This window comes from Staurois parvus, unplaced genomic scaffold (assembly GCF_062004578.1).
Source record: "Staurois parvus isolate SC_StPar_1 unplaced genomic scaffold, SC_StPar_1.0 ptg000778l, whole genome shotgun sequence".
NCBI lineage: Eukaryota > Metazoa > Chordata > Amphibia > Anura > Ranidae > Staurois > Staurois parvus.
Genome location: NW_028318574.1, coordinates 204,239 through 226,901, shown reverse-complemented (window position 1 = coordinate 226,901; position 22,663 = coordinate 204,239). Strand labels below are relative to the sequence as shown.

The 22,663-nt window shown below is 39.4% G+C and overlaps 1 protein-coding gene across 1 annotated transcript in view; it reads left to right on the top strand.

The window, feature by feature from the left end:
- The window catches only part of LOC149444760 (calcium-binding protein 39-like), a 134,004-nt gene that overhangs the window by 57,261 nt on the left and 54,080 nt on the right, over window positions 1–22,663 (top strand). Inside the window, exons 3-4 of the mRNA XM_089654553.1 lie at window positions 1,301–1,465; window positions 7,341–7,459. Coding sequence (XP_089510679.1) covers window positions 1,301–1,465; window positions 7,341–7,459 — 284 coding nt within the window. The remainder of the gene's footprint in view (window positions 1–1,300; window positions 1,466–7,340; window positions 7,460–22,663) is intronic.

Sequence of the window (22,663 nt, the reverse complement as noted above, 5' to 3'; positions counted from 1 at the left end):
GGTTTTTAAATGTAATTACCGTTTTTTTTTTCTTCACTTTAGCTCAGAGATTCAGCTGTTTCCCTTTAGTTTATTTCCCCAAGTTAAAAGAAACAATGTTTCCTTTTAGTTTCTTAAAAGAAGGTTTCCTTTAACTCCAGGGAAAGTGACAGCTAATTCTGTGAGCTATAGTGAAGAAAAAAAAGCTGGGAATTATTTTCCATTCAGCTGTCAGTGGAGAACCCCGCTGACAGCTGAAACATTAACACATGGTTGTCACTATTAAAATACCACATGACTTGATAAAATAACTCATGCGGTATTTTAGTAGCTTTTACTTTTTTCTGACCTCCGGAACAGATTTATTGGTTTACAAATGTTTCGCTATACTAAAGGTCCCTCAGAACAAATTAAATTCGTAAACTGAAGTATGCCCGCATTTACTAAAATAATTGCATTTCCATGTTCTGTGTACTGTGGGAGACCAGATCTAGTGAATGCAGGGTCCGGGGTTTAGGAACACTTTAATTTGTATTATGATAGAATTATGAGGATATGTGAAAGGAGTATTAGACTGCTTTCAAACTGATCCATTTTTGCTCAGTTGTTAAAAAAGAGGAAGGAAACTGATCAAAGGAAGGATCAAAACTGCTTCAGTGTGAACCTAGCCTTTGAGCAACAAGGATGACCTAGGAAAAGAGGTGAGGGTTAAAAAAAAAACACTGATCTATCAAAGCTGCATAGGAATGCTTCCTATCTATGCTGATGCAACTTTTGCGAGATAATTTAGAAATCTTTGAGGCTGAAATTGCACTGAAGTCAGAATATAATGTGATTTCTCTTGTCATTCAGTTCTGTGAACAGGGCTTCTACAGTTGCATTGAATTGCATCAATAGTTGCACTGAAAATCACATTAGAATAGTGGAAGTGATATGGAGAAAACGCAACGCGTATTTGGCAAAAATGCATAAAACCACATAATGTGTTGCATAAAATTTAATGCAGAGAAAAATGTGCCAAAAACACGTGTGTTTTTCATACAGAGTAGTGTGAAAGTAGCCTTATAGTTCTGAGGCCATAAATAATATTTTTGCCTATATAATCCAGACAGTCTAAAAGATTATGACTCATTTTATAACTTTTTGAGTACTGCTTCTGCTTGCTAATTAAAATACATGTTTCTGGTACATAAGAGATATTGTTTACTAATGGATTGGTTTACTTACTCCTGACTACTTATAAAAAGACATGTCTTTGTTGTATTGATCAGCCTTCTTTAAAATTTTAGTGCATTACAGGTTGTGTTTCTGCATGTTTCAGGCCTCTGAAGAGGTGTCCAAATCCCTCCAAGCCACAAAGGAAATTTTGTGTGGTACAGGAGACAAGGAGCCTCAAACTGAGACTGTGGCCCAGCTAGCACAGGAGCTCTACAACAGTGGTTTGTTAGTGACATTGATAGCCAACCTGCACCTCATAGACTTTGAGGTATGTATATATTCACCTTGCCACATGGGACACCTTCTTTATTAGTATCTTGCAAAATGACATAATTCATATATACTATGGTCTCAGAAAGCAGTCTCTGCCATTTGAGGAGGGGCCACACACAATTTCTTTTATTCCTCTTCACATGTCCATGACTCCTTATAAAAAAGGTTGTTTTTAAATTGAATTGGGAAGTCACTTTGAATGCAGATAGTTTTTTCGAAGCACTTATTCACGATATGTTATAGCTGAACTCCAACCAAACATGTAAATACACAAATGAAATGCATATATGGGAGTTGTTTTGCCTGACAAAGGATTTGTATTTCTCTTTAATCAGTCCTAAGATTTGCATAGCTCTGCCACACAGTACAGTCTTTTCTGGCAGGGCAGGAGACCTGATTTTTCACTGTTGCAGTTAAGTAATATTTGCAGGTCTTAACCCTCCTCAGCCACTGGCTGGACAATGAAAAGTAAAGCATCAGACTGATAAGCTCTTTGCTCTGTCACTCTCTCCTGTTTTTCATCTTCATGACCTCCTATACAGTAGGGATCGAAAGTATGGGCACCCCAGCTAAAAATTTGTATTAATGTGCATAAAGAAGCCAAGGAAAGATGGAAAAATCTCCAAAAGGCATCAAATTACAGATTAGACAGTCTTATAATATGTCAACAAAAGTTAGATTTTATTTCCATCATTTACACTTTCAAAATAACAAAACAAAAAAATGGCGTCTGCAAAAGTTTGGGCACCCTGCAGAGTTAATATCTTGTACTGCCCCCTTTAGCAAGTATCACAGCTTGTAAACGCTTTTTGTAGCCAGCCAAGGGTCTTTCAATTCTTGTTTGAGGTATCTTTGCCCATTCTTCCTTACAAAAGTCTTCCAGTTCTTTGAGATTTCTGGGCTGTCTGTCACGCACTGCTCTTTTAAGGTCTATCCATAGATTTTCAATTATGTTGAGGTCAGGAGATTGTGAAGGCCATGGCAAAACCTTCAGTTTACGCCTCTTGATGTAATCCCCCGTGGATTTCGAGGTGTGTTTAGGATCATTATCCATTTTTTAGAAGCCATCCTCTCTTTAACTTCAGCTTTTTCACAGATGGCATCACGTTACCATCCAGAATTTGCTGAAATTTTATTGAATCCATTTTTCCTTCTACTCGTGAGATGTTCCCTGTGCCACTGGCTGCAACACAACCCCAAAGCATGATTGATCCAACCCCATGCTTAACAGTTGGACAGAGGTTCTTTTCATTAAATTCTGTGCCCCTTCTTCTCCAAACGTACCTTTGCTCATTCCGGCCAAAAAGTTCAATTTTAACCTCATCGGTCCACAGAACTTGTTTCCAAAATGCATCAGGCTTGTCTATATGTTCATTTGCAAAGTTCAAACGATGATTTTTGTGGTGAGGACGTAGAAGAGGTTTTCTTCTGATGACTCTTCCATGAAGACCATATTTGTACAAGTATCTCTTTATAGTGGAATAGTGTACCACAACTCCAGTGTCTGCCAGATCTTTCTGGAGGGATCGTGCAGTCAAACGTGGGTTTTGAATTGTTTTTCTCACTATCCTGCGAGCTGTTCTGTCTGATATTTTTCTTGGTCTTCCAGATCTTGCTTTAACTTCCACTGTTCCTGATGACTGCCATTTCTTAATTACATTCCGAACAGAGGATATTGACATCTGAAAACGCTTTGCTATCTTCTTATAGCCTTCTCCAGCTTTGTGAGCGTCAACTATTTTCAGTTTCAGTTTTCTAGACAACTGCTTAGAAGAACCCATGGTGCTGATTGTTGGGGCAAGGTCAGATGAGTCTGGGCATTTAAAACCTTTGAGACTGACATCATCTGGTCTTCCCAGATGATGATTGAGAACAATCCATGACACTGGCAGGTCTCAGCTTTGCAAAGGGGGCAGTGCATGCTATAAATTCTGCAGGGTGCCCAAACTTTTGCAGACGCCATTTTTTTGTTTTCTGTTATTTTGAAAATGTAAATGATGGAAATAAAATCTAACTTTTGTTGACATATTATAAGAATGTCTAATCTGTAATTTGATGCCTTTTGGACATTTTTCCATCTTTTCTTGGCTTCTTTATGCACATGAATACAATTTTTTAGCTGGGGTGCCCAAACTTTCGATCCCCACTGTAAATGCCACTAAAAATGTTAAAATAGGGAGCTGGGTGGAGGTGTTTACATGGCAGTGTTAGCTTTGCTTCAGGTCATGGCGATGCAAAAATAGCGCTGCTTTCAGAGTTTGGCAGGCAGGTTTTTGCAACTCCATTGATTTCTATTGAATTGGGCCTAAAACGGGCCTAAGGCATCTACAGCACATTTGCGGTACAATTGCAAAGCATCAAAAGTGATCACTCTCCATTTTAACATTGTAAAAAAAAAATAAATGTCACAGGGCATTTTAGGAGAGTCCCCTTATGTGACATAGAAACATAGAAAAGTGATGGCAGAAAAAGACCAAGTGGTCCATCGAGTCTGCCATTTTTTTTTGCTTGTTTGTTTTTTGTTTTTTTTTGGGGGGGGGTGTTTTTGGGGTTTTTTTTGTTAACTTTTTTGTCTGAGTATAAATCTATGTTTGTCCCAAGCACATTTGAAGCTAATTACTGTTGACTGGCTCACTACCTATATCTGCTGGAAGTTTAGTCCAAGCATTATTTAACTAAAATGTGCTGCGCTTCACTAAAATTGCTCAAAATAAATAATAAGTGCAACCAAGTACTGCTATGGATAGTGAGTGACAAAATAAGTATATGAACCAATATAAATTTTCAAAAGCAATACGCTTATACATAAAAATACAATATGCCAAAAGTACTGTAATGTCCATACACATGTCAGAAATATATTAAAAAAGTCCATATATATATGCTTCTTCAAATGTGCCTAGTTTATTTTTTAAATAAAATATCCCGTGCTGCTTAATTGATTTCTTGTGTAAAAAAATTCTCCTTATATTATGCTCCCCCACCAGATGTGCTGTCACCTCAAGTATATGACCAAACCGTTAAGTGACGTCATATAACGCTTGTGTCCCTTTAAATGGGCCAAAATGGATGGGATGGTATCCTGCTGTTTGGGGTCCTTCTCCAATCAAACGATAGGCTCCCCTTTCACGTAGGTTGAATAGAAGAATAATCAAATCATAGTGTATTATCCGTATAAAACCGTTTATTAATAAAAGGTGCAGGCGATTTACAATTAGCACTTAATATCAATTAGCACTTACATAGCAGCTCACAAGCTTCCACTTTTCATTATTCCAAGCATCAACTACTCTTTCATTAAAATAGTACTTTCTGAGATTAGTTTTGAACTTTCCACCCGTTAGTTTAAGGTCATGTCCCCATGTTCTTGATTTTGGTTTCATGTTGAAAATACTGCCCTCCATAACCTTATTCACCTCTTTGGTGTATTTAAAGTTTTCAATCATGTCTCCTTTTTCCCTTCCTTCTTGAGCACCTCCGCCGCATGTTAAAGGCTGCTTTAACATTCAAGGCCTGAGTGAACTAAGAGAAAACTATAAGTGCAGATGCACTCTTAATGAAGTGCTGCTGCACATATTTGTTTTTTAATGGAAGGTCATGGATATACTTTAATTTGTTTCCTTTATATATATGTGATTTCAGGGTTTAAAATGGTCTACCTACAGGCATTGTGAACTATAGAAGACATACTGCTTGACAGTAATCTAAGTGAAAAGGATGTGGTGCTTTACTACACTGTTATTTTTATACTACTTGACAGTTGCTTTCAGGATGATGTAATAGCCCCACACTGCTCTGTAACTATTGCTGAATTTAAAATTAACAGCTGCATAATCCTACCCATCTGCTCATTTACTTTTCTTTAAAATCCAGGTAGTTGTGATTGTGACTATCTTTCTGTTTAATTCTACCATGGTTCTAATGGTTGCAGTTCACCCAGCACAAGTTTTATAGATTTCAGATAATGAATGTCTTCCATACTTCTTCTATTGTGAATTTTGGAAATAAAAAATGGACTGAGCCAGGTGGAATATGTAAACTGAACAGTTGACAGCATCCTGTTAAAAGCAATTACTGTTGGGGATTCAGGCAGCCATGGTTACTGCATCTGCCAGACTATAATAGCCAGCAGTGGAGATTTCTCCATCCAGGCTGTCTATTCGGAAGGGGGGGGGGCCTTGCTGATCCCCCCCCTCCCTTTCCTGATCTGCCGGGCTGCATGCTCAGATAAGGGTCTGGTATGGATTTCTGGGGGAGGGGGAGAACCCCCACATCTTTTTTTTTTTAATTTTGGCGTGGGAGTTCCCCTTAAAATTCATAGCAGACCCGAAGCACTTGGTATGGATTGGAGGGGGGACCCCATGCCGTTTTTTTTTTCATTTATTATGGTGCCGGTTTTTAAATGTAATTACCGCTTTTTTTTTTCTTTACTATAGCTAAGAGATTTTTTAATAATTTTTTTAATTGCCGGCAATACTTTTAGGTGCCAGTTTTTAAATGTAATTATTGCTTTTTTTTTTTTCTTCACTATACAGCAGTTCAGAAATTCAGCTGGCACTTTCCCCCCAACTAAAAGAGAGAGAGTTTCTTTTAGTTTATTTCCCCAAGTTAAAATAAACAATGTTTCCTTTCAGTTTCTTAAAAGATACAAAGTTTCCTATAACTCTGGGGAAAGTGACAGCTAATGTTGTGAGCTATAGTGAAGAAAAAAATAAAAGACGGCAATTGCATTTAGAAATCAGCACCAACATACACTTCGTGTTTGGAAAAAAATTAGTAAAAGATTCGTAAACCGAGGCATTATTTTCAATGGATTTTCATTCGTAAACCAAAAATTACGTTAACTGAGGCATACGTAAACCAAGGTATTACTGTAATCACCTTTTGTTGCTTTTCAGCCTGAAATGAATTGCTTTATTCAGCTGTATTTACTCAATACAGTTTGCTTCAACAAGAAATTTTTCTAATTTTATTCAGTCAGACAGACTGTCATGATACAATGTTTTAGTATCTAAAGAAAATGGTACAATTAGATTGTGAAGTGCGTTGCTTAGGCTTTGTATAAAAGCCTGAAAGAAGTGTAAGGTGTAGGTATTGTTATGAGCAACCAAAATGCAGTTGGTATAGAAAAGAATCACTCTCTCCCCCCCCTTTAAAATAATCACATTTTGTTGTGTTGCAGCCTGAAATGAAGACAGACAGTTTTTGTTCTATCCAAATGTATTTACTCTAATAACATCTAAGTGAAAGATATAACACCAACATGTCAGAAAAAAAAAAAAATTCAAAAACAGATTCACTGAGTTGGAAAAAGGATCACCCCCTTGTGTCAGTATTTTGTTGAACCAGCTTTTGCTTTAATTCCAGCCTTTAATCTGTTGGGATATATCTGTACTATCTTTGCACATCTAGATTTTGCAATATGTGTCCACTCTTCTTTGCAGAACTGCTCAAGTTCAGTTAAATTTAATGGTGGACGTTTATGGACTGCAGTCTTCAAGTCATTCCACAGAGTAAATTTGTTTGGATAGAACAAAAACTGTGTCTGTTATTTCAAGCTGCAACAAAATATGATTATTTAAAGGGGTGTGATTCTTTTCTATACCCACTGTATTTTGGTTGCTCATAACAATACCTACACTTTACACTTCTTGTAGACTTTTATACAAAGCCTAAGCAACACACTTCACAATCGAATTGTACAGTTTTCTTTAGATACTAAAACATTGTAACATGAGAGTCTGTCTGGTTGAATATGAATTAAATAGAAAACATTATTGTTGAAGCAAATTGTACAGAGATTGTCCAATAAGATTGTAATGTGTGTGACCATCTTTAAATTATGTCTGTAATTTGAAAATATCTTTCAGGGTAAGAAGGATGTATCTCAGATTTTCAACAATATCTTGAGAAGACAGATTGGCACTCGCAGCCCCACTGTGGAATATATCAGTTCCCACCAACATATACTCTTTATACTACTTAAAGGGTAAGTGTAAAGAAAAGTTAATTCAGCTGAGTTCGTCTGTATGCCTGGCTTACAGTGCTTCTGACTTTACAAAACAACATGTTGTCATCTAATACCTTTGCCAAGAAACTTAAATGCTCTCTCTGGCAGTTCATACTTTTTTGTAAAGCTCTTTGTATTGAACAAAAGTGCAAAAATGTGCTTCCTGAAGAACTGTGAGGTGTTATACCTGAACATGCCTTACAAAAAGAAAAGTAATGATTCACAGCAGGGCCGGATCTAGCCTTTCTGATGAGTGGGTGTAGTAAAAAATGTCGGGGACAGAGGATGGAAGGTCAGCAGAGGCCATTAGTTTGTAGGACAATGTACAGAGGTGAGCAGGAGGGAGGACAGGAGTCAGCAGGGTGTAGGACAGGGGTCATTACTAAGTGAGGCAGAGGTCAGAAGTATGTGACACAGAGGGCAGCTTTTGCCCAACAGTGAGAGGGAATTAAAGGGGCACAGCATCAGGGCTGGAGGCAGGAGGGGGAGCTAATGGCTTTGGGGGGGCACAACCGAAATCTGGGGGGGGCTCGATCAGCGGCTGCAGCCAATCAGCTGATCAGTGGATTCTGACAGCAGTGGGTGCAGTTGTCAGAATACAATGTCTTGCCAGGAAAGGATTCCTCCATTCACCTTGTTTGTGTGAATGGAAGAATCTTTTTCTTTTTTCATTCAGCCTGCTGGCTCAACGAAAAAAGAAAGGAAAAAACTAACAGTGTATGGCCAGCTTTAGAGCCTCTGTCAAGCTGTTATTGCTAGCTTTGTGGGAAGAGATGGAAAATCTACTACAGTGGACACAAACGTAAACAAAACACATTTTTAGCATAGTAAGGAAGAGTTAGAACTTCTAACAATGTTTTATTGCTGTCTTCACTTTACAGAGACAGGTAAGCCCATTTTTTCATTTATGAGTATTGCGGAGACAGGAAGTCAGCAAACATCTTCCCAGTGGGATTACAGATAAGAATAAAACACTTGAAAAAGCTTTCCCTCCTTACATCCCCCAACCCCCACCACCACCTTCCCATCCCAATCCAAATTGTAAATAGATTTTGGAGTCAGACTATAAATGTGTAGAAATCAAATGGATTTATAGAGCCAATAAATATAACCATGGCATAGAGGCTCAGGATATAGGTGCCATCTGTACTTTTTTTTTTATTTTGCTTATTCACTTGAATTGATTTTTCAATATTAAATCACACGACATAGCAAACCATAACATCATGGCAGATGGTAAACACAGAAGATAGGGCTGGATGATTTGAAGGGGGGGGGGGGGAATTACTGTTAAAAACTGTTAACAGGTAAATAATCGACTACGAAGATATAGGAGTCCCAGAAAGATGTATGGGTGTGTCAGACCCTGCATAACCACTTCCGGACCTCTGCTGGCAATGTACTGAGGACGGCAGTCCATGCAGGCACAGTGACAAACTGGTATGTCACTTCCTGGTTCCTTGTTTAAGGAAGGCGCATGTGCACCATGTCGCTGACCACTGCCATTAGTTATACAAAAATTAATACAAATCCCAGTATATATACCATAGTTACTAGACGATATAACTTTCGTGCAAACCAATCAATGTACACTTATTGAAATCTTTTTTTTTTTTTTACCAAAAACATTTAGCAGAATATATTGTGGCCAAAATTTATGAAGAAATGTACATTTTTTTATTGGACATGTTTTATAGCCGAAAGTTGAAAACTTTTTTTTTCAAAATTTACGGTGTTTTTTTTTTTTTTTTTAAATTTATATCCCTGACCCTACTTATACCAACACCCTAAGTAAAAAACAGACCATAGCTGTAAGCGCCATACTCTACTACAATGCCCTGGCGTGACAGAGCCCTGGTGCATCTCTTACCTGACCCACTTTCTTCCCAAAGGCCGTGGGTATGTGTATTTATTTATTTATTACAGGTACTTATATAGTGCCATCAATTTATGCAGCTCTTTACATACATATACATATTGTACATTGACATCAGTCCCTCACCCTCAAGGGGTGTACAATCTAAGGTCCCTAACTCACATTCATACATACAAATATTAGGGCCAATTTAGACAGGAGCCAATTATCCTACCAGCATGTCTTTGGAGTGCGGGAAAAGAAAGTGGAGTACCCAGAGGAAACCCATGCAGGCACAGGGAGAAGATACGCACACACATATTCCATGGTCAACTGTTAGTGGTATTATAACAAAGTGGAAGCAACTGGTAACAACAGCAACTAGGCCACGAAGTGGTAGGCCATGTAAAATGACAGAGCGGGGTCAGCGCATGCTGAAGCGCACAGTGTGCAGAAGTCACCAACTGTCTGCAGAGTCGATAGCTAAAGACCTCCAAACTTCATATGGCCTTCAGATTAGCACAACAACAGTGTGTAGAGAGCTTCATGGAATGGGTTTACATGGCCGAGCAGCTGCATCCAAGCCTTACATCACCAAGTGCAATACAAAGCGTCAGATGCAGTGGTGTAAAGCACGCCACCACTGGACTCTAGAGCAGTGGAGACAAGTTCTCTGGAGTGACAAATCAGGCTTCTCTGTCTGGCAATCTGATGGACATGTCTGGGTTTGGCGGTTTCCAGAACGGTACTTGCCTGACTGCATTGTGCCAAGTGTAAAGTTTGGTGGACGGGGGATTATGGTGTGGGGTTGTTTTTCAGGGGTTGGGCTTGGCCCCTTAGCTCCAGTGAAGGGAAATCTTAAGGCGTCGGCATACCAAGACAATTTAGACAATTTCAAGCTTCCAACTTTGTGGGAACAGTTTGGGGATGGCCCCTTCCTGTTCCAACATGACTGCACACCAGTGCACAAAGCAAGGTCCATAAAGACATGGATGAGTGAGTTTGGGGTGGAGGAACTTGACTGGCCTGCACAGAGTCCTGACCTCAACCCGATAGAACACCTTTGGGATGAATTAGAGCGGAGACTGTGAGCCAGGCCTTCTCGTCCGACATCAGTGCCTGACCTCACAAATGTGCTTCTGGAAGAATGGTCAAACATTCCCATAGACACCCTCCTAAACCTTGTGGACAGCCTTCCCAGAAGAGTTGAAGCTGTTATAGCTGCAAAGGGTGGGCCAACTCAATATTGAACCCTACGGACTAAGACTGGGGTGCCATTAAAGTTCATGTACGTGTAAAGGCAGGCGTCCCAATACTTGTGGCAATATAGTGTGTATGTATGTATGTATGTATATATATATATATATTTATTTATTGTTTTTGATTTTTTTTTTTAATTTCTATTAGTTGTAGGAAAATCATTCAGTCTTTTTTCATGCCTCTTGCACACCTTGAACCTTCTCCTAAGGCCTAAGAAGTTATTTCTACAGAGGTATTACTATATGCATCATAATAGTTTGCCCTTTTTGTTTTAGTGTCCATATTTTCCTATAGTAGGTGTGGATGCTTGCGTTGTAGTGAAGAAGATGACAGCTGCAATGCTGCTTCCCTGTTTACTAGGGCATTTTGAAGGCATTGGAGAACCAAATGTGCAATCAAAGGATTTTTTTTGCTTTTGTTAGGAGTAGGGGCTGGGTGGGATTATATTTTCGCTCTGCATGTTTTTGAATTCTCTGTCATATCTGTAGTTCTCTGAACTGCTTTACGCAATCGGTCTCTGACTTTGTTTCACACTTTTATTTACTCACATGTGGTAAAGGCAGCCTGAAAGGTTGGAGGTGCAGAGATTGTCTGTCATAAATAGACCATAAAAGTGGCTTGTTCTATTTTTGGTACAAGTAGCTCTGGGAAAAATGTCAATATGTTCTCATAGCACATTTGTTAGAAAGATCAATGATCTCTCTGATTAGAACCATCCATGTAACAAACACTCTCAGAGGACAAGTATATCAATGAAAGGTCTACTGTAGGTCACAGGACACTGCCTTCTGTATCGTTTTCAGATCGTTTCTGTTCTTTAATAGTATCTCTGTCTGTTAGAGCTGCTGCACAAAAGGCAACTGTTTTCTAGCTGCAATGTTTAAATGAAAAATTGAATATATTTTTGTTCAATACCGGACACTAAGGTCTGGTTCAGCTAGCGCCATTTCAGATGTGACTTGAGTCACACAGAATCACATGACAATAAATATCACAATTGATATATGGTGCCCATCCATATCAATGCATTATGTGATGTGACTTTGGGGAACCAGTCTACTTTGGTGTGATGCAGCACGGTTGTGTACCCCATAGACTTCAATAGCGACACACCAAGAACACATGTCTGTGTTTATTTTTGTGTGTTTTTGCCTGCAATTTGTGTTGGTTGTTAAGGAGTTGACACTGCAGGCTTCCTAACAACCAGTGATTCATCTCTGCTGTCAGCCAGCAGGGATGAGTCATTGGTTGTTAAAGAGTCCAACCACTGGCATTTTGACAACCATCTCTCATCTCTGCTTTCAGCCAGGGGATTCCCGACTGGCAGCACAATGTAAACAAATAAGCCTTTCAGTAAAAATGTAAAGAAAATGTAAAAATGGCATGGAGGTTCCCCCACAGTCCATACCACACCCTTCAGGTCTAGTATGAATTTTATGGCGGACCCCATGCCAAAAATAAAAAATATGGCTTGAGGCCCCCCCCCCAGATGCATACTAGACCCGTATCCGAGCATGCAGGAAAAGGGGGAGAGGCATGCCCTCAAACTGGGGGGGGGGGGGAATCCACAGTGAGCATCACTGAAAGGGATCTGAATCTATTCTCAGGACAGGGTTCACTTTTTGTCTGCCATGGGAGTCATTTTTGAATTTTAAGGCCCCGTTCATACATATTGAGGTGACCTGCATTTTACCGCACTGGATGAATGCAGGTCACACACACTGCAATGCAGCCTGGAGGTGCAACACGGTGAGCTTGCAGCATAAAGGAAGGCATCGCAGTGCAGTGACATAAATTAATTGTCACTTTGTGCACTTCAAATAAAGGTGACACAAAAAAAAGGAATTGTGTGATGCGCCCCCTACTGCATCTGGAATAGACAGCTGCCCACACACTAAACCACTGTGGAAATGGACCCCACTACTGCAGTGATCTCCTCCTGCTTCTGGGTGCCATGCTGAGTGGCCGGCCCAATGCATTGTGAACACAGGAGGTCAGCTGCTCAGCACAGGCACCATTCAGGGAATGCTTAGCATTTTCTGAATTTTATTTATTACAGATACTTATATAGCGCCGTCAATTTACGCAGCGCTTTACATATATTGTACATTCACATCAGTCCCTAACCCTCAAGGGGCGTACAATCTACGGTTCCTAACTCACATAGATACATACACATACTAGGGCCAATTTAGACAGGATCCAATTAACCTACCAGCATGTCTTTGGCATGTGGGAAGAAACCGGAGTATTCGGAGGAAACCCACGCAGGCACAGGGAGAACATGCAAACTCCAGGCAGGAGGGGCCGTGGCTGGGATTCAAACCAACGACCCTAGTACTGCCAGGCGGAAGTGCTAACCATTTAGCCACTGTGCATTAATTAATGCAAAGTGTTCCCTGACTGGACAAGGTGGAGAGGTAGGGTGGTGATATCACACTCTTCACTTCGCCCTAATGCAAAGCATTCTCTAAATGGCACCTGTGTTGAGCGGCCAACTTCCTGTATTCACAATGAATCAGGCTGGCTGGTCAGCGTGCGACAAGAAAGCAAGTAGAAATCAGTGGAGAAGTGGTGTCCACTTCAGTGATTTCCATCTTTCAGGGGCATCGGCCAGGTGTTGTATATACATTGTTACATTGGTCCAGACTGTACCAATGTAACAATGTATAAAATATTCATACCTGTAATTCTTCTTTTACAAAAAAGGCTCCTATGTATACATAATGTTTCTTGTACTGAAACAAATAGTATGAAGTAAAGTAGTGTGATTTTTTTCTGTGATGATCAGATATGCAAAAGTAGTTTTACAAACAAGAGCCTATTCATCCCCCTTATATTATAATGTGATAGTATGACAGCTCAATCATCTATAATCCAAGTGGAATTCTCAGTTTGGTCTCAATGTTCCTGGCCTCGCTTTTGCTACTTAGAGAAAGACTGGCATAGCTTAAAGGGCATTGGAAATTTAGTAGATGTTTTGGTGTAGTTGCAATCCTAGACTATTTGGTTGCTAAAGGTAATTCAGAGGCATTCAATAATTTAATCAAGTAACAGCATATCTCGGATGGTACTCAGGAACAGTTGCCTAAAATAGCCGACCTGTCACATCTTTGTGTTGGTGGAGAGCAGCAGAGTATAAGCCTCATTCTTTGTGAAACATCATTAATGAAAGTAGGTTTGTTAATATTTTATTGCTTTGTTAATCATTTATTACACTGGTTTCCACTCAACTGGTTGTGGAATTCCATCTTACAGGTGTTTGCCAACTCAGCAATGTATTCAGATCTATAGATGTCGCACTGAGCATTAAAGTAGAACCGAGTTCAAAATAGCACCCCATCAGGCTCCAGTCTGATGGAAAAGCAGTATTTCACTTTAAAATTAGGGGTTGCTGGAATCATTTCACACACACACACACATATATATATATATATATATATACACACACACACAGTGGGTATTGAAAAGAATCACCCCCTTTTTTGTTGCTTTGCAGCCTGAAATTAAGATAGACACAGTTTTTGTTTTATCCAATGTACAAATGTATTTACTCAGTGCAACTTATAAAATCCATGTGAAAGATATAACACCAACATGTCAGAAAAAAAATTAAAAACAGAATCACTGAAAAAGGGTTAGAAAAAGGATCACCCCATCCTAAAAATGACTCAATCAGGTGTAGCTAATCACCTTCTCAATGGCACGCAAAACCATTTGACTTTCTACTGTGATCAGCTGCAGTCATTTTGATTAGCTCAGTTGAAAAGAGCTTTCCTGGAGCATTTCAGTCCCGGTAGTGCAACTGAAGCAAACAATCAACCAGGGTGGATTTGATTTAAATCACGATTTAAATCACTAGTCAGTAAGGCTTGATTTAAATCATAGTTTTCTACATAAAGACTAATTCTTGCTGGTATAACTTTAATATGCAAGTAGATGAAGATTTTTAGAATAACAACTTTTCACTGAACTTCTTGAAACTTAGCACTGAAGGGGTTGATTCTGTATTCATAGGTTTGTAGAAGTTAGGATTAAGGTCTTTTTCTTAACTCTGTTCATGTTATAACATTTTTGCTGTGAAGAAGAGGCATGTGATCTCCGCTGAGTCAAATTCAGTTTTGAGAACTGCAAAAGTAAACCAAGCATCTCTGATAATATCTTGTAGGCAGAGAAACTGCCCAATAATCTTACAAAAACCGCTGGAAGAGCATGACATTGTGAATGGATTAATGGAATTTACCAAAAAAATTAAACATATACAGCCTTATTCTACATAATAAAAAACTAGTCTTTATTTCATAATGGAATAATCTTTGGATGGTAATATATTTTCCTCAAAAAGCATTTTATTTAAAAAAAAATCCGATTTAAATAAAAAAAATCCGATCTTTTTGATTTTTTTAAAAAAATCATTGATTTATATCCACCCTGCAATCAACTATGGGTAGCAAGGCACTGTCAAAGATCTCCAGGATAAAGTTGTGGACAGGCACAAGTCAGGAGATGGACACAAAAAAATTTCAAAGGCTTCATGCCTATAAGCACAGTGAAGTCTATTATTAAGAAGTGAAATGTATTTGGTACAACACAGACTTTCCCTGGATCAGGACGTTCTCCAAACTGAATGAAAGAGCCAGGAGGAAACTGGTCAGAGAGGCTACCAAGAGGCCTACAGTAACTCTGAAGCAGTTGCAGGAATTTATGACAGAGTGGTTATTGTGCGCATGTGTAATGCCTATGAAATGTGTTGGCCTTAGACCCTTTGTTTCTTGGGTAATTTTTACAATAAAACATTGTTGCCCAAATGCCAGGGGCATGAGAGGTGACTGATGTAATTTCTCTGAGCCAAAGGAACAGAGTCACAAGATATTCTGCTGAGAGCAAGATAAAAACTTGTTTATGGATTGTGTTTATAACATCTAGTAACCTCACATTAGCAAATAAAAACCTGTTTAAAGACATCTACTTGTTTGAGAAATTAGAAATCTTAAAGTTTGGGGTAGATGAGAAGTTTAGGGTAGATAAGAAGCAAAAGTGTGACTTTTCAAATAACGAATATGGTGGCTGAGCGTGACTCTGTTGTAATGCTCACATTATTATTGGTGTCTGTTATGCAGATTGTGATGACTATAAGATATAGCCTCCTGTGTGTCGTGTGATAATAAAAGTGGAGGTTTTGACAGTGCTAGAATATTGCAGTTGGATTCTGTTATTTCTTGGAGTGCCGGGTGAATGCTATGATGTGCCAGGGCAGGTGTTCATTTGGTAGATGGTCTTTCACATGCGTAGAATATGTAATGGTTTAAATGTTGATTAAAGTGTACCTACATGACTACATGTTAATTGTGTGCGTGTATATGACTTGCTTTTAGTTATTGCACCTAGCATTTGCCGTTACAGCATGTATCAACAATATCACAAATTCTCCACAAATGTGGTTTGTATGTGAGGGTTGCAAAAAAAGAGCCACTCCTCAAGAAAGGCCACATGCAGTCCCGACTGAGCTTTGCCAAAACGCACCTTGAAGATTCCGAGGCTACATGGAAAAAGGTGGTATGGTCAGATGAGACCAAAAAATTTAATGATTTGGCCTCAACACTAAACTATATGTCTGGCGGAAATCCAATGGAGCTCATCATCCAAATAATACAATTCCCGCAGTAAAGCATAGAGGTGGTGATATCCTGTTATGGGGGTGTTTATTTGCAGCAGGGACTAGAGCACTTGTCAGGAGAAAAGGAAAAATGGTTGGGTAAAATACCTCAAATTCTTGAGTAAAATCTGCTGCCCTCTGCCAGAAAGTTGTTATGTTCGAAGGTAAACCTTCCCATTGACAATGACCCAAGGCACACAGCAAACATGACAACACAGTGGTTAAAGGAGAAAAATGTGAATGTCCTTGCATTGCCTAGTCAGAGCCAAGACCTAAACCCATTTGAAAATCTGTGGAATGACTTGAAGACTGCAGTCCAAAAATGATCACCATCAAATTGAACTGAATTTCAACAGTTCTACAAAATAAAGTAGGCAAATATTGCAAAGTCTAGATGTGCCAAGTCAGTAGAGACATCCCAACAGACTAAAGGCAGTAATTAATAATTAGTAATCCTTTTTCCAAGTCTGTGATTTTGTTTTTGATTTTTTTTTTTTCTGACATGGTGTTTTATCTTTCACTTAGATGTTAATAGTAAATACAGCTGGATATAACAAAAACTGTCTGTCTTAGTTTATGGCTGTAAAGCAACAAAATGTGATTATTTTAAAGGGGGGGGGGGGGGATTCTTTTCTATACCCACTGTGTATGTATATATACTGTATACATATACATACACAAGGTGGTTACAGCACATGGAGCATAGTTTATTACTATAATAAATACAACAACTTCAGGTACCTCTGCCCTTTTAATTAGTGACCTGTATTGTGCAATGGAAAAGGAGATATGCCTGTGTTTTATTTATATATAATGTATGTATGTGTGTGTGTGTGTGTGTATGTATACGTATAAACAAAAAGAAGAAGCACTAAGTGCAGTGGTAGACACAGGAGATCAACAGTCCTATGAGTCTCAGTTTCTTAGCAGATTTTATAGCTGGATTTCTCTTCAGCAGTGTGGTGTTTGGTGTCAATGCTTTTCACACCAAGGAGCATTACGGATGTTATGATTAAGCCCTCATTGGCATGAAAGGTGCAATTGCTCTTGTATGTCATGCTATTGTGTGTTATGCTATTTAGACTTTTTTGATTTTTTCCAATAAATGTCTGCGGTTATCCACCTGCTAATTGTCTATGTTCTGCAGTACAAGCCAGGCCGGCACTTGCATTTTTGGGCTTAGAGAGAAGTGGACTGATCTGGAGCTATATATAGTGTTTTGAAAGGTATATATATTCGGCAGGCCCTTTATTAGGTTCACCTTTCTTTTTGTAGAGTATGACCCCCTTGGTCTTTTAAAACATCCCGAATTCTTTGTGAATGGATTCAATAATGTTCTGGAAACGTTTTCTTTTAGTCCATGGTCATTGAACCAAGTTGTCAGCCATTTGTGCATCAAACCTCCCATTCCACTTTATCTCAAAGGTTTTGTGTTGTGTTCACAAAATTCTGACACTACTATCTGAATATCACTGCAGAAAACGAGATTAATTGGATCATTAAATGTTTTTGCAATCTTCAGTCTTCCAGTTTTGGTGGATTCTGTTCTTAGTTGTTATCCCTCTAGGAAGGTACATGGTTGCGCTGTTCCTATTGTTTAGCTGTAATTGGAATTGTTTCACAGTGCCTACTACCTTGCATTGTAACAGAGATTGTAGACGTCACCTGCCATTGTAATGATTTATATTCCCACAAATAAAGATTTGGCATAGCATTTGGGAATTTTCCAGTGTGCAACATACATTGTGTCAGTCACACAGGAAATCTAGCAGTGCTATGATATTTCCTGCTGTAATTTCCTGTAGCTAATAATTGCACGTTATCTGCCTGACTGAGATTTCCATACCCTGGTTCTCAGAAACCAGCAAAAGTACCATTTTTAGAAACACACAATTCATCAGCAAACTAGGGCATGCTGGCTCATCCTGGCACTGATATTTCCTGCTTACTTGAAATCTGATTTATTCAGGAGTACTTTCTGTGCTTGTTCTGCAGCTGACTTGAGCTTAATAAAACTGCCAAACGCTTATCAAACAAGTTAAACTTTCTTCTTGCTTGTACTATTTTATTTTATTTTTTTTTAATTTTGTTGGTCTTATTTAAAGCCTAAATAATAGAAATATATTATGCAGCGCTGTAATCAATTAATTCATTATTACATTTATTTTTGTCATGCAAGAAGTGTGAATGCCTACATTTGACTAGGTATCAGGCTCTTGCAATCCCTGTACAGCAGGGCTAGAGTGTGCGAGAAAGAAGCAGTACAAGGAGCCAATTGGTTTATGTGCTCGCAGGGAGCATGTTGATAGGAGGAGAGACCAGAGTGTGCGTGCATGACCCCGACTGTAGACATTGTGCGTACGGGGCCATGCACACGCACAGCTGTCAAATTTGGTGCAGCGGGTATGCCCGTGCTGCCACTTCATCCCAATTGACATGAATAGGACTGCCCGTATGCATGGAACACCTGTGCACTTATGCGGGCAAGCATGGCCTTTGCACAGATGTTTGCTGTAGTACGCCCTTGCGAACAAGACCTAAAAGAATCCCATGCACAGTCTTCTAAATACTCAGAGACTGCTGCTGGGTACTGCCATATTGAATGCGATGTCAGCAGGCTCTGAGCTGTCACTCTAGTTACACATTATACTATTCCCTTTCTCTCCTTCCCTGACTGATACATAGGGAGGTGAGTTGCACCAGCACATACAATAGTTATACATGTCCAGAAGAGGGGGCGGGGGGGAGCGCTATGCTGTCCAAGTAGAGAGGGGGCTGTGCTAGGGAACTGGCTCTTTCTGTGCCTTTAGGGCTCATTTACACGTTCTTCAGACTGTGGCATTGGACATTCTTTTTTAAAACACTCTGAATGCCAATTAATGCACCTCTCACTAAATAAAATGGTCACCTTAAGTCCTGTTCACACTGTTATATTTGGTTTGCTTCGCTCTAGTCCACTTCAAAAATTATACCCCATGTCACTTTCTTGATGCTTCAAAGCGTTCTCAAAACCTCCATAGAAGTCTATCACAACGCTCACTAACAGCACCTTCAGCATTTGAGGGGCAATTATTCAGAGTTAGCTTCACTTTGTTTTGGAGGTATTGGAGGTATGGTTCGTGTATATGTTCTTGGAGTGGGTGGTGTAGATTTCACATCTGATGTGCAGTGCGGAGCAGCAGGAAGGTGAGCGGGGTCCAGACCAGCGAGGAGCAACTAGCACGCATGATGAGCCAACGTGGGAGCACTATACCGGATTGTGAGCGGGGACTAAAGAGAGAGGACTGTGGAGGTTCAGCAGGACTAGGGGGCTGGAGCAAACTAGCAGATGTCCGTAGCATGGGAGTAATATAATGGGAAGTGAGTGGAAACCAGAGATGGAAAGGACTGAGTGGCGGAGAATCAGCAAACCTGAGGAACTGGAGCTGGAGACGCTAGCAGATGTCACACCTGATCTGCAGCGTAGGAGCAATATAGCGAGAAGGGAACAGAGAACTGGTAGAGAGGAGGATCAGCAAACCAGAAGGTCAGCAGAGCTGGGGGTACTACTGAGTAGGGGCTCTGCTGCACAGGGGTACTAATGAGTTGGGAATCTGCTGAGCAGGGTACTAATGAACTGCGGATCTGCTGAACGGCGGATACTAAGAGCTGGTGATCTGCTGAGCGTTGGAATTACTGAGCTAGGGATACTACTTAGCTGGGGTTCTACTGAGCCCCTTTAAAACAGAAAAAAAACCACACAAGTCAATTGCCAAGCTTCATTAAAACTTTAAAAAAAGCACCGCAGAGGCATGACAGAATCATCAAAAACACATCCAAAATACATGTTGAAGCGGCAGGCGCTTTAATGTGTGTTAAAATCAAAGCAAGTGTAAACGAGCCCTTAGAGGCACATTGCAAGTCATTAAGTTATTTTTGGTTAGAAAAACACTGCAAATAAGCATATTAAAACATTTGACTTCTCTTGTGCTTTTATCTGCATTTTTGTTTTGGCAGGAGGGTTTCTTTAGGGTAAACATTCAATATTAACAACGTACTTTCTGTTTAAGACACATGACCCCCATGCTCACCTATGACCTTTCCTTTTTAATGTGATCTTATTTATGCAGCTCTGGTTGCTGGGTTGAATGTTTCAATCATAGTTGTCCAAGATTTAAACAATAAAGGTTCTTTGTAATCTCCCTTTGTAACTGTGTACTGTTTGTTAGAGTACTGGCACAAGCTTGCTTATTAAGTGCTTTAAGGACAATGTGTAACTCATACTTTATACCTATTCATTTCATGGTTGTAAGTGATATAAAATCAACGTGCTGTGGGATAACCACTCACCTGAACAGGATCTGGGAGATGGGGCTATCACTGTAGTAGTACCAACTACTACAGTGATTTCCAGCTTCCCCTGTGGTCCAACAGGTGTTAATAATTCCTACTTACATTGTGCCAAGTAAGTATGCAATACAAACAATACATAGAGTTCAGCTTTAAAGTAAACGTTAAGGCACATGGTAAACACAGGAAACCGTTAACATCACAAGTAATTTAGCTATTCATTAATAAAAAAAACAAAAAAACAAAACAAATGCAGATAATTCATAAATTTAATAGAATATCTGGTCATGATAGGCCTTATTCTGGTAACAGAGGTCAGTATAGCAGTAAAAACCTGATGGGGGTTCTAGATGTTCCTCGCTCTCTTTACTTACACCTAAATCTTCAGTTTGCATTTGCAAGTGGCAAAGGGGGGGGGGGTCATTGCCAACCATCAGGATCAGTAGGCAGGAGAGGAGGGAGAAAGCTTTTCATCAAAGTTTGTGGGATGGTGAAGAGCATCAGTTGTTAGTGGATGCTTCCACCAGAACATTACAGGCTTCCCAAATTCCATGCACAGTGTACTTGTGTCAGTGGTGGTATAAGTATCAGAGTTACAGTACCCTTTAGTATAGTGCTGCCACTATTCATATCTAGATATAGTAATCTATAGCACTATATTACTACTATAGTACCTACTACTTTTTAGTCTTTTTCTCTGCTTTATAGATGTGCATTGTTGTCTTTCAAATTGTGACATAATAAAATTCAGTTTTTTGTCTTTGTGATGATTATAGAATGACCTGTATAGCTACAGAAGGACCCACACAGATTAGTGCAGGGTTGGACAAATCCCAAATAACAGGTAGCCAAGCTGTGTGTATATATATATATATATATATATATATATATATATATATAAATGTATGTACATGCATAGTTGTTGGTGACCTATATTTTAGCACTTCCACCTGGCAGTACTAGGATTGTTGGGTCAAATCCCAACCACGGCACCACCTGCCTGGAGATTTCATGTTCTTCCTGTGCCTGTGTGGGTTTCCTCTTGGTTATCTGATTTCCTCCCACACACTCCAAAGACTTGCTGGTAGGTTAATTGGTTCCTATCCAAAATTGACCCTAGTATGTATGAATGTGAGTTAGGGACCTTAAATTGCACGCTCCTTGAGGGTTAGGGACTGATGTTAATGTAATATATATATATATATATATATATATATATATATATATATATATATATATATATATATATACACAGTCAGGTCCGTAAATATTTGGACATTGACACAATTCTAACATTTTTGGCTCTATACACCACAACAATGGATTTGAAATGAAACTAACAAGATGTGGTTTAACTGCAGACTGTCAGCTTTAATTTGAGGGTATTTACATCCAAATCAGGTGAATGGTGTAGGAATTACAACAGTTTGCATATGTGCCTCCCACTTGTTAAGGGACCAAAAGTAATGGGACAATTGGCTTCTCAGCTGTTCCATGGCCAGGTGTGTGTTATTCCCTCATTATCCCAATTACAATGAGCAGATAAAAGGTCCAGAGTTCATTTCAAGTGTGCTATTTGCATTTGGAATCTGTTGCTGTCAACTCTCAATATGAGATCCAAAGAGCTGTCACTATCAGTGAAGCAAGCCATCATTAGGCTGAAAAAAACAAAACAAACCCATCAGAGAGATAGCAAAAACATTAGGCGTAGCCAAAACAACTGTTTGGAACATTCTTAAAAAGAAGGAATGCACCGGTGAGCTCCGCAACACCAAAAGACCTGGAAGACCACGGAAAACAACTGTAGTGGATGACCGAAGAATTCTTTCCCTGGTGAAGAAAACACCCTTCGCAACAGTTGGCCAGATCAAGAACACTCTCCAGGAGGTAGGTGTATGTGTGTCAAAGTCAACAATCAAGAGAAGACTTCACCAGAGTGAATACAGAGGTTCACCACAAGATATAAACCATTGGTGAGCCTAAAAAATAGGAAGGCCAGATTAGAGTTTGATAAACGACATCTAAAAAAGCCTTCACAGTTCTGGAACAACATCCTATATACAGATGAGACCAAGATCAACTT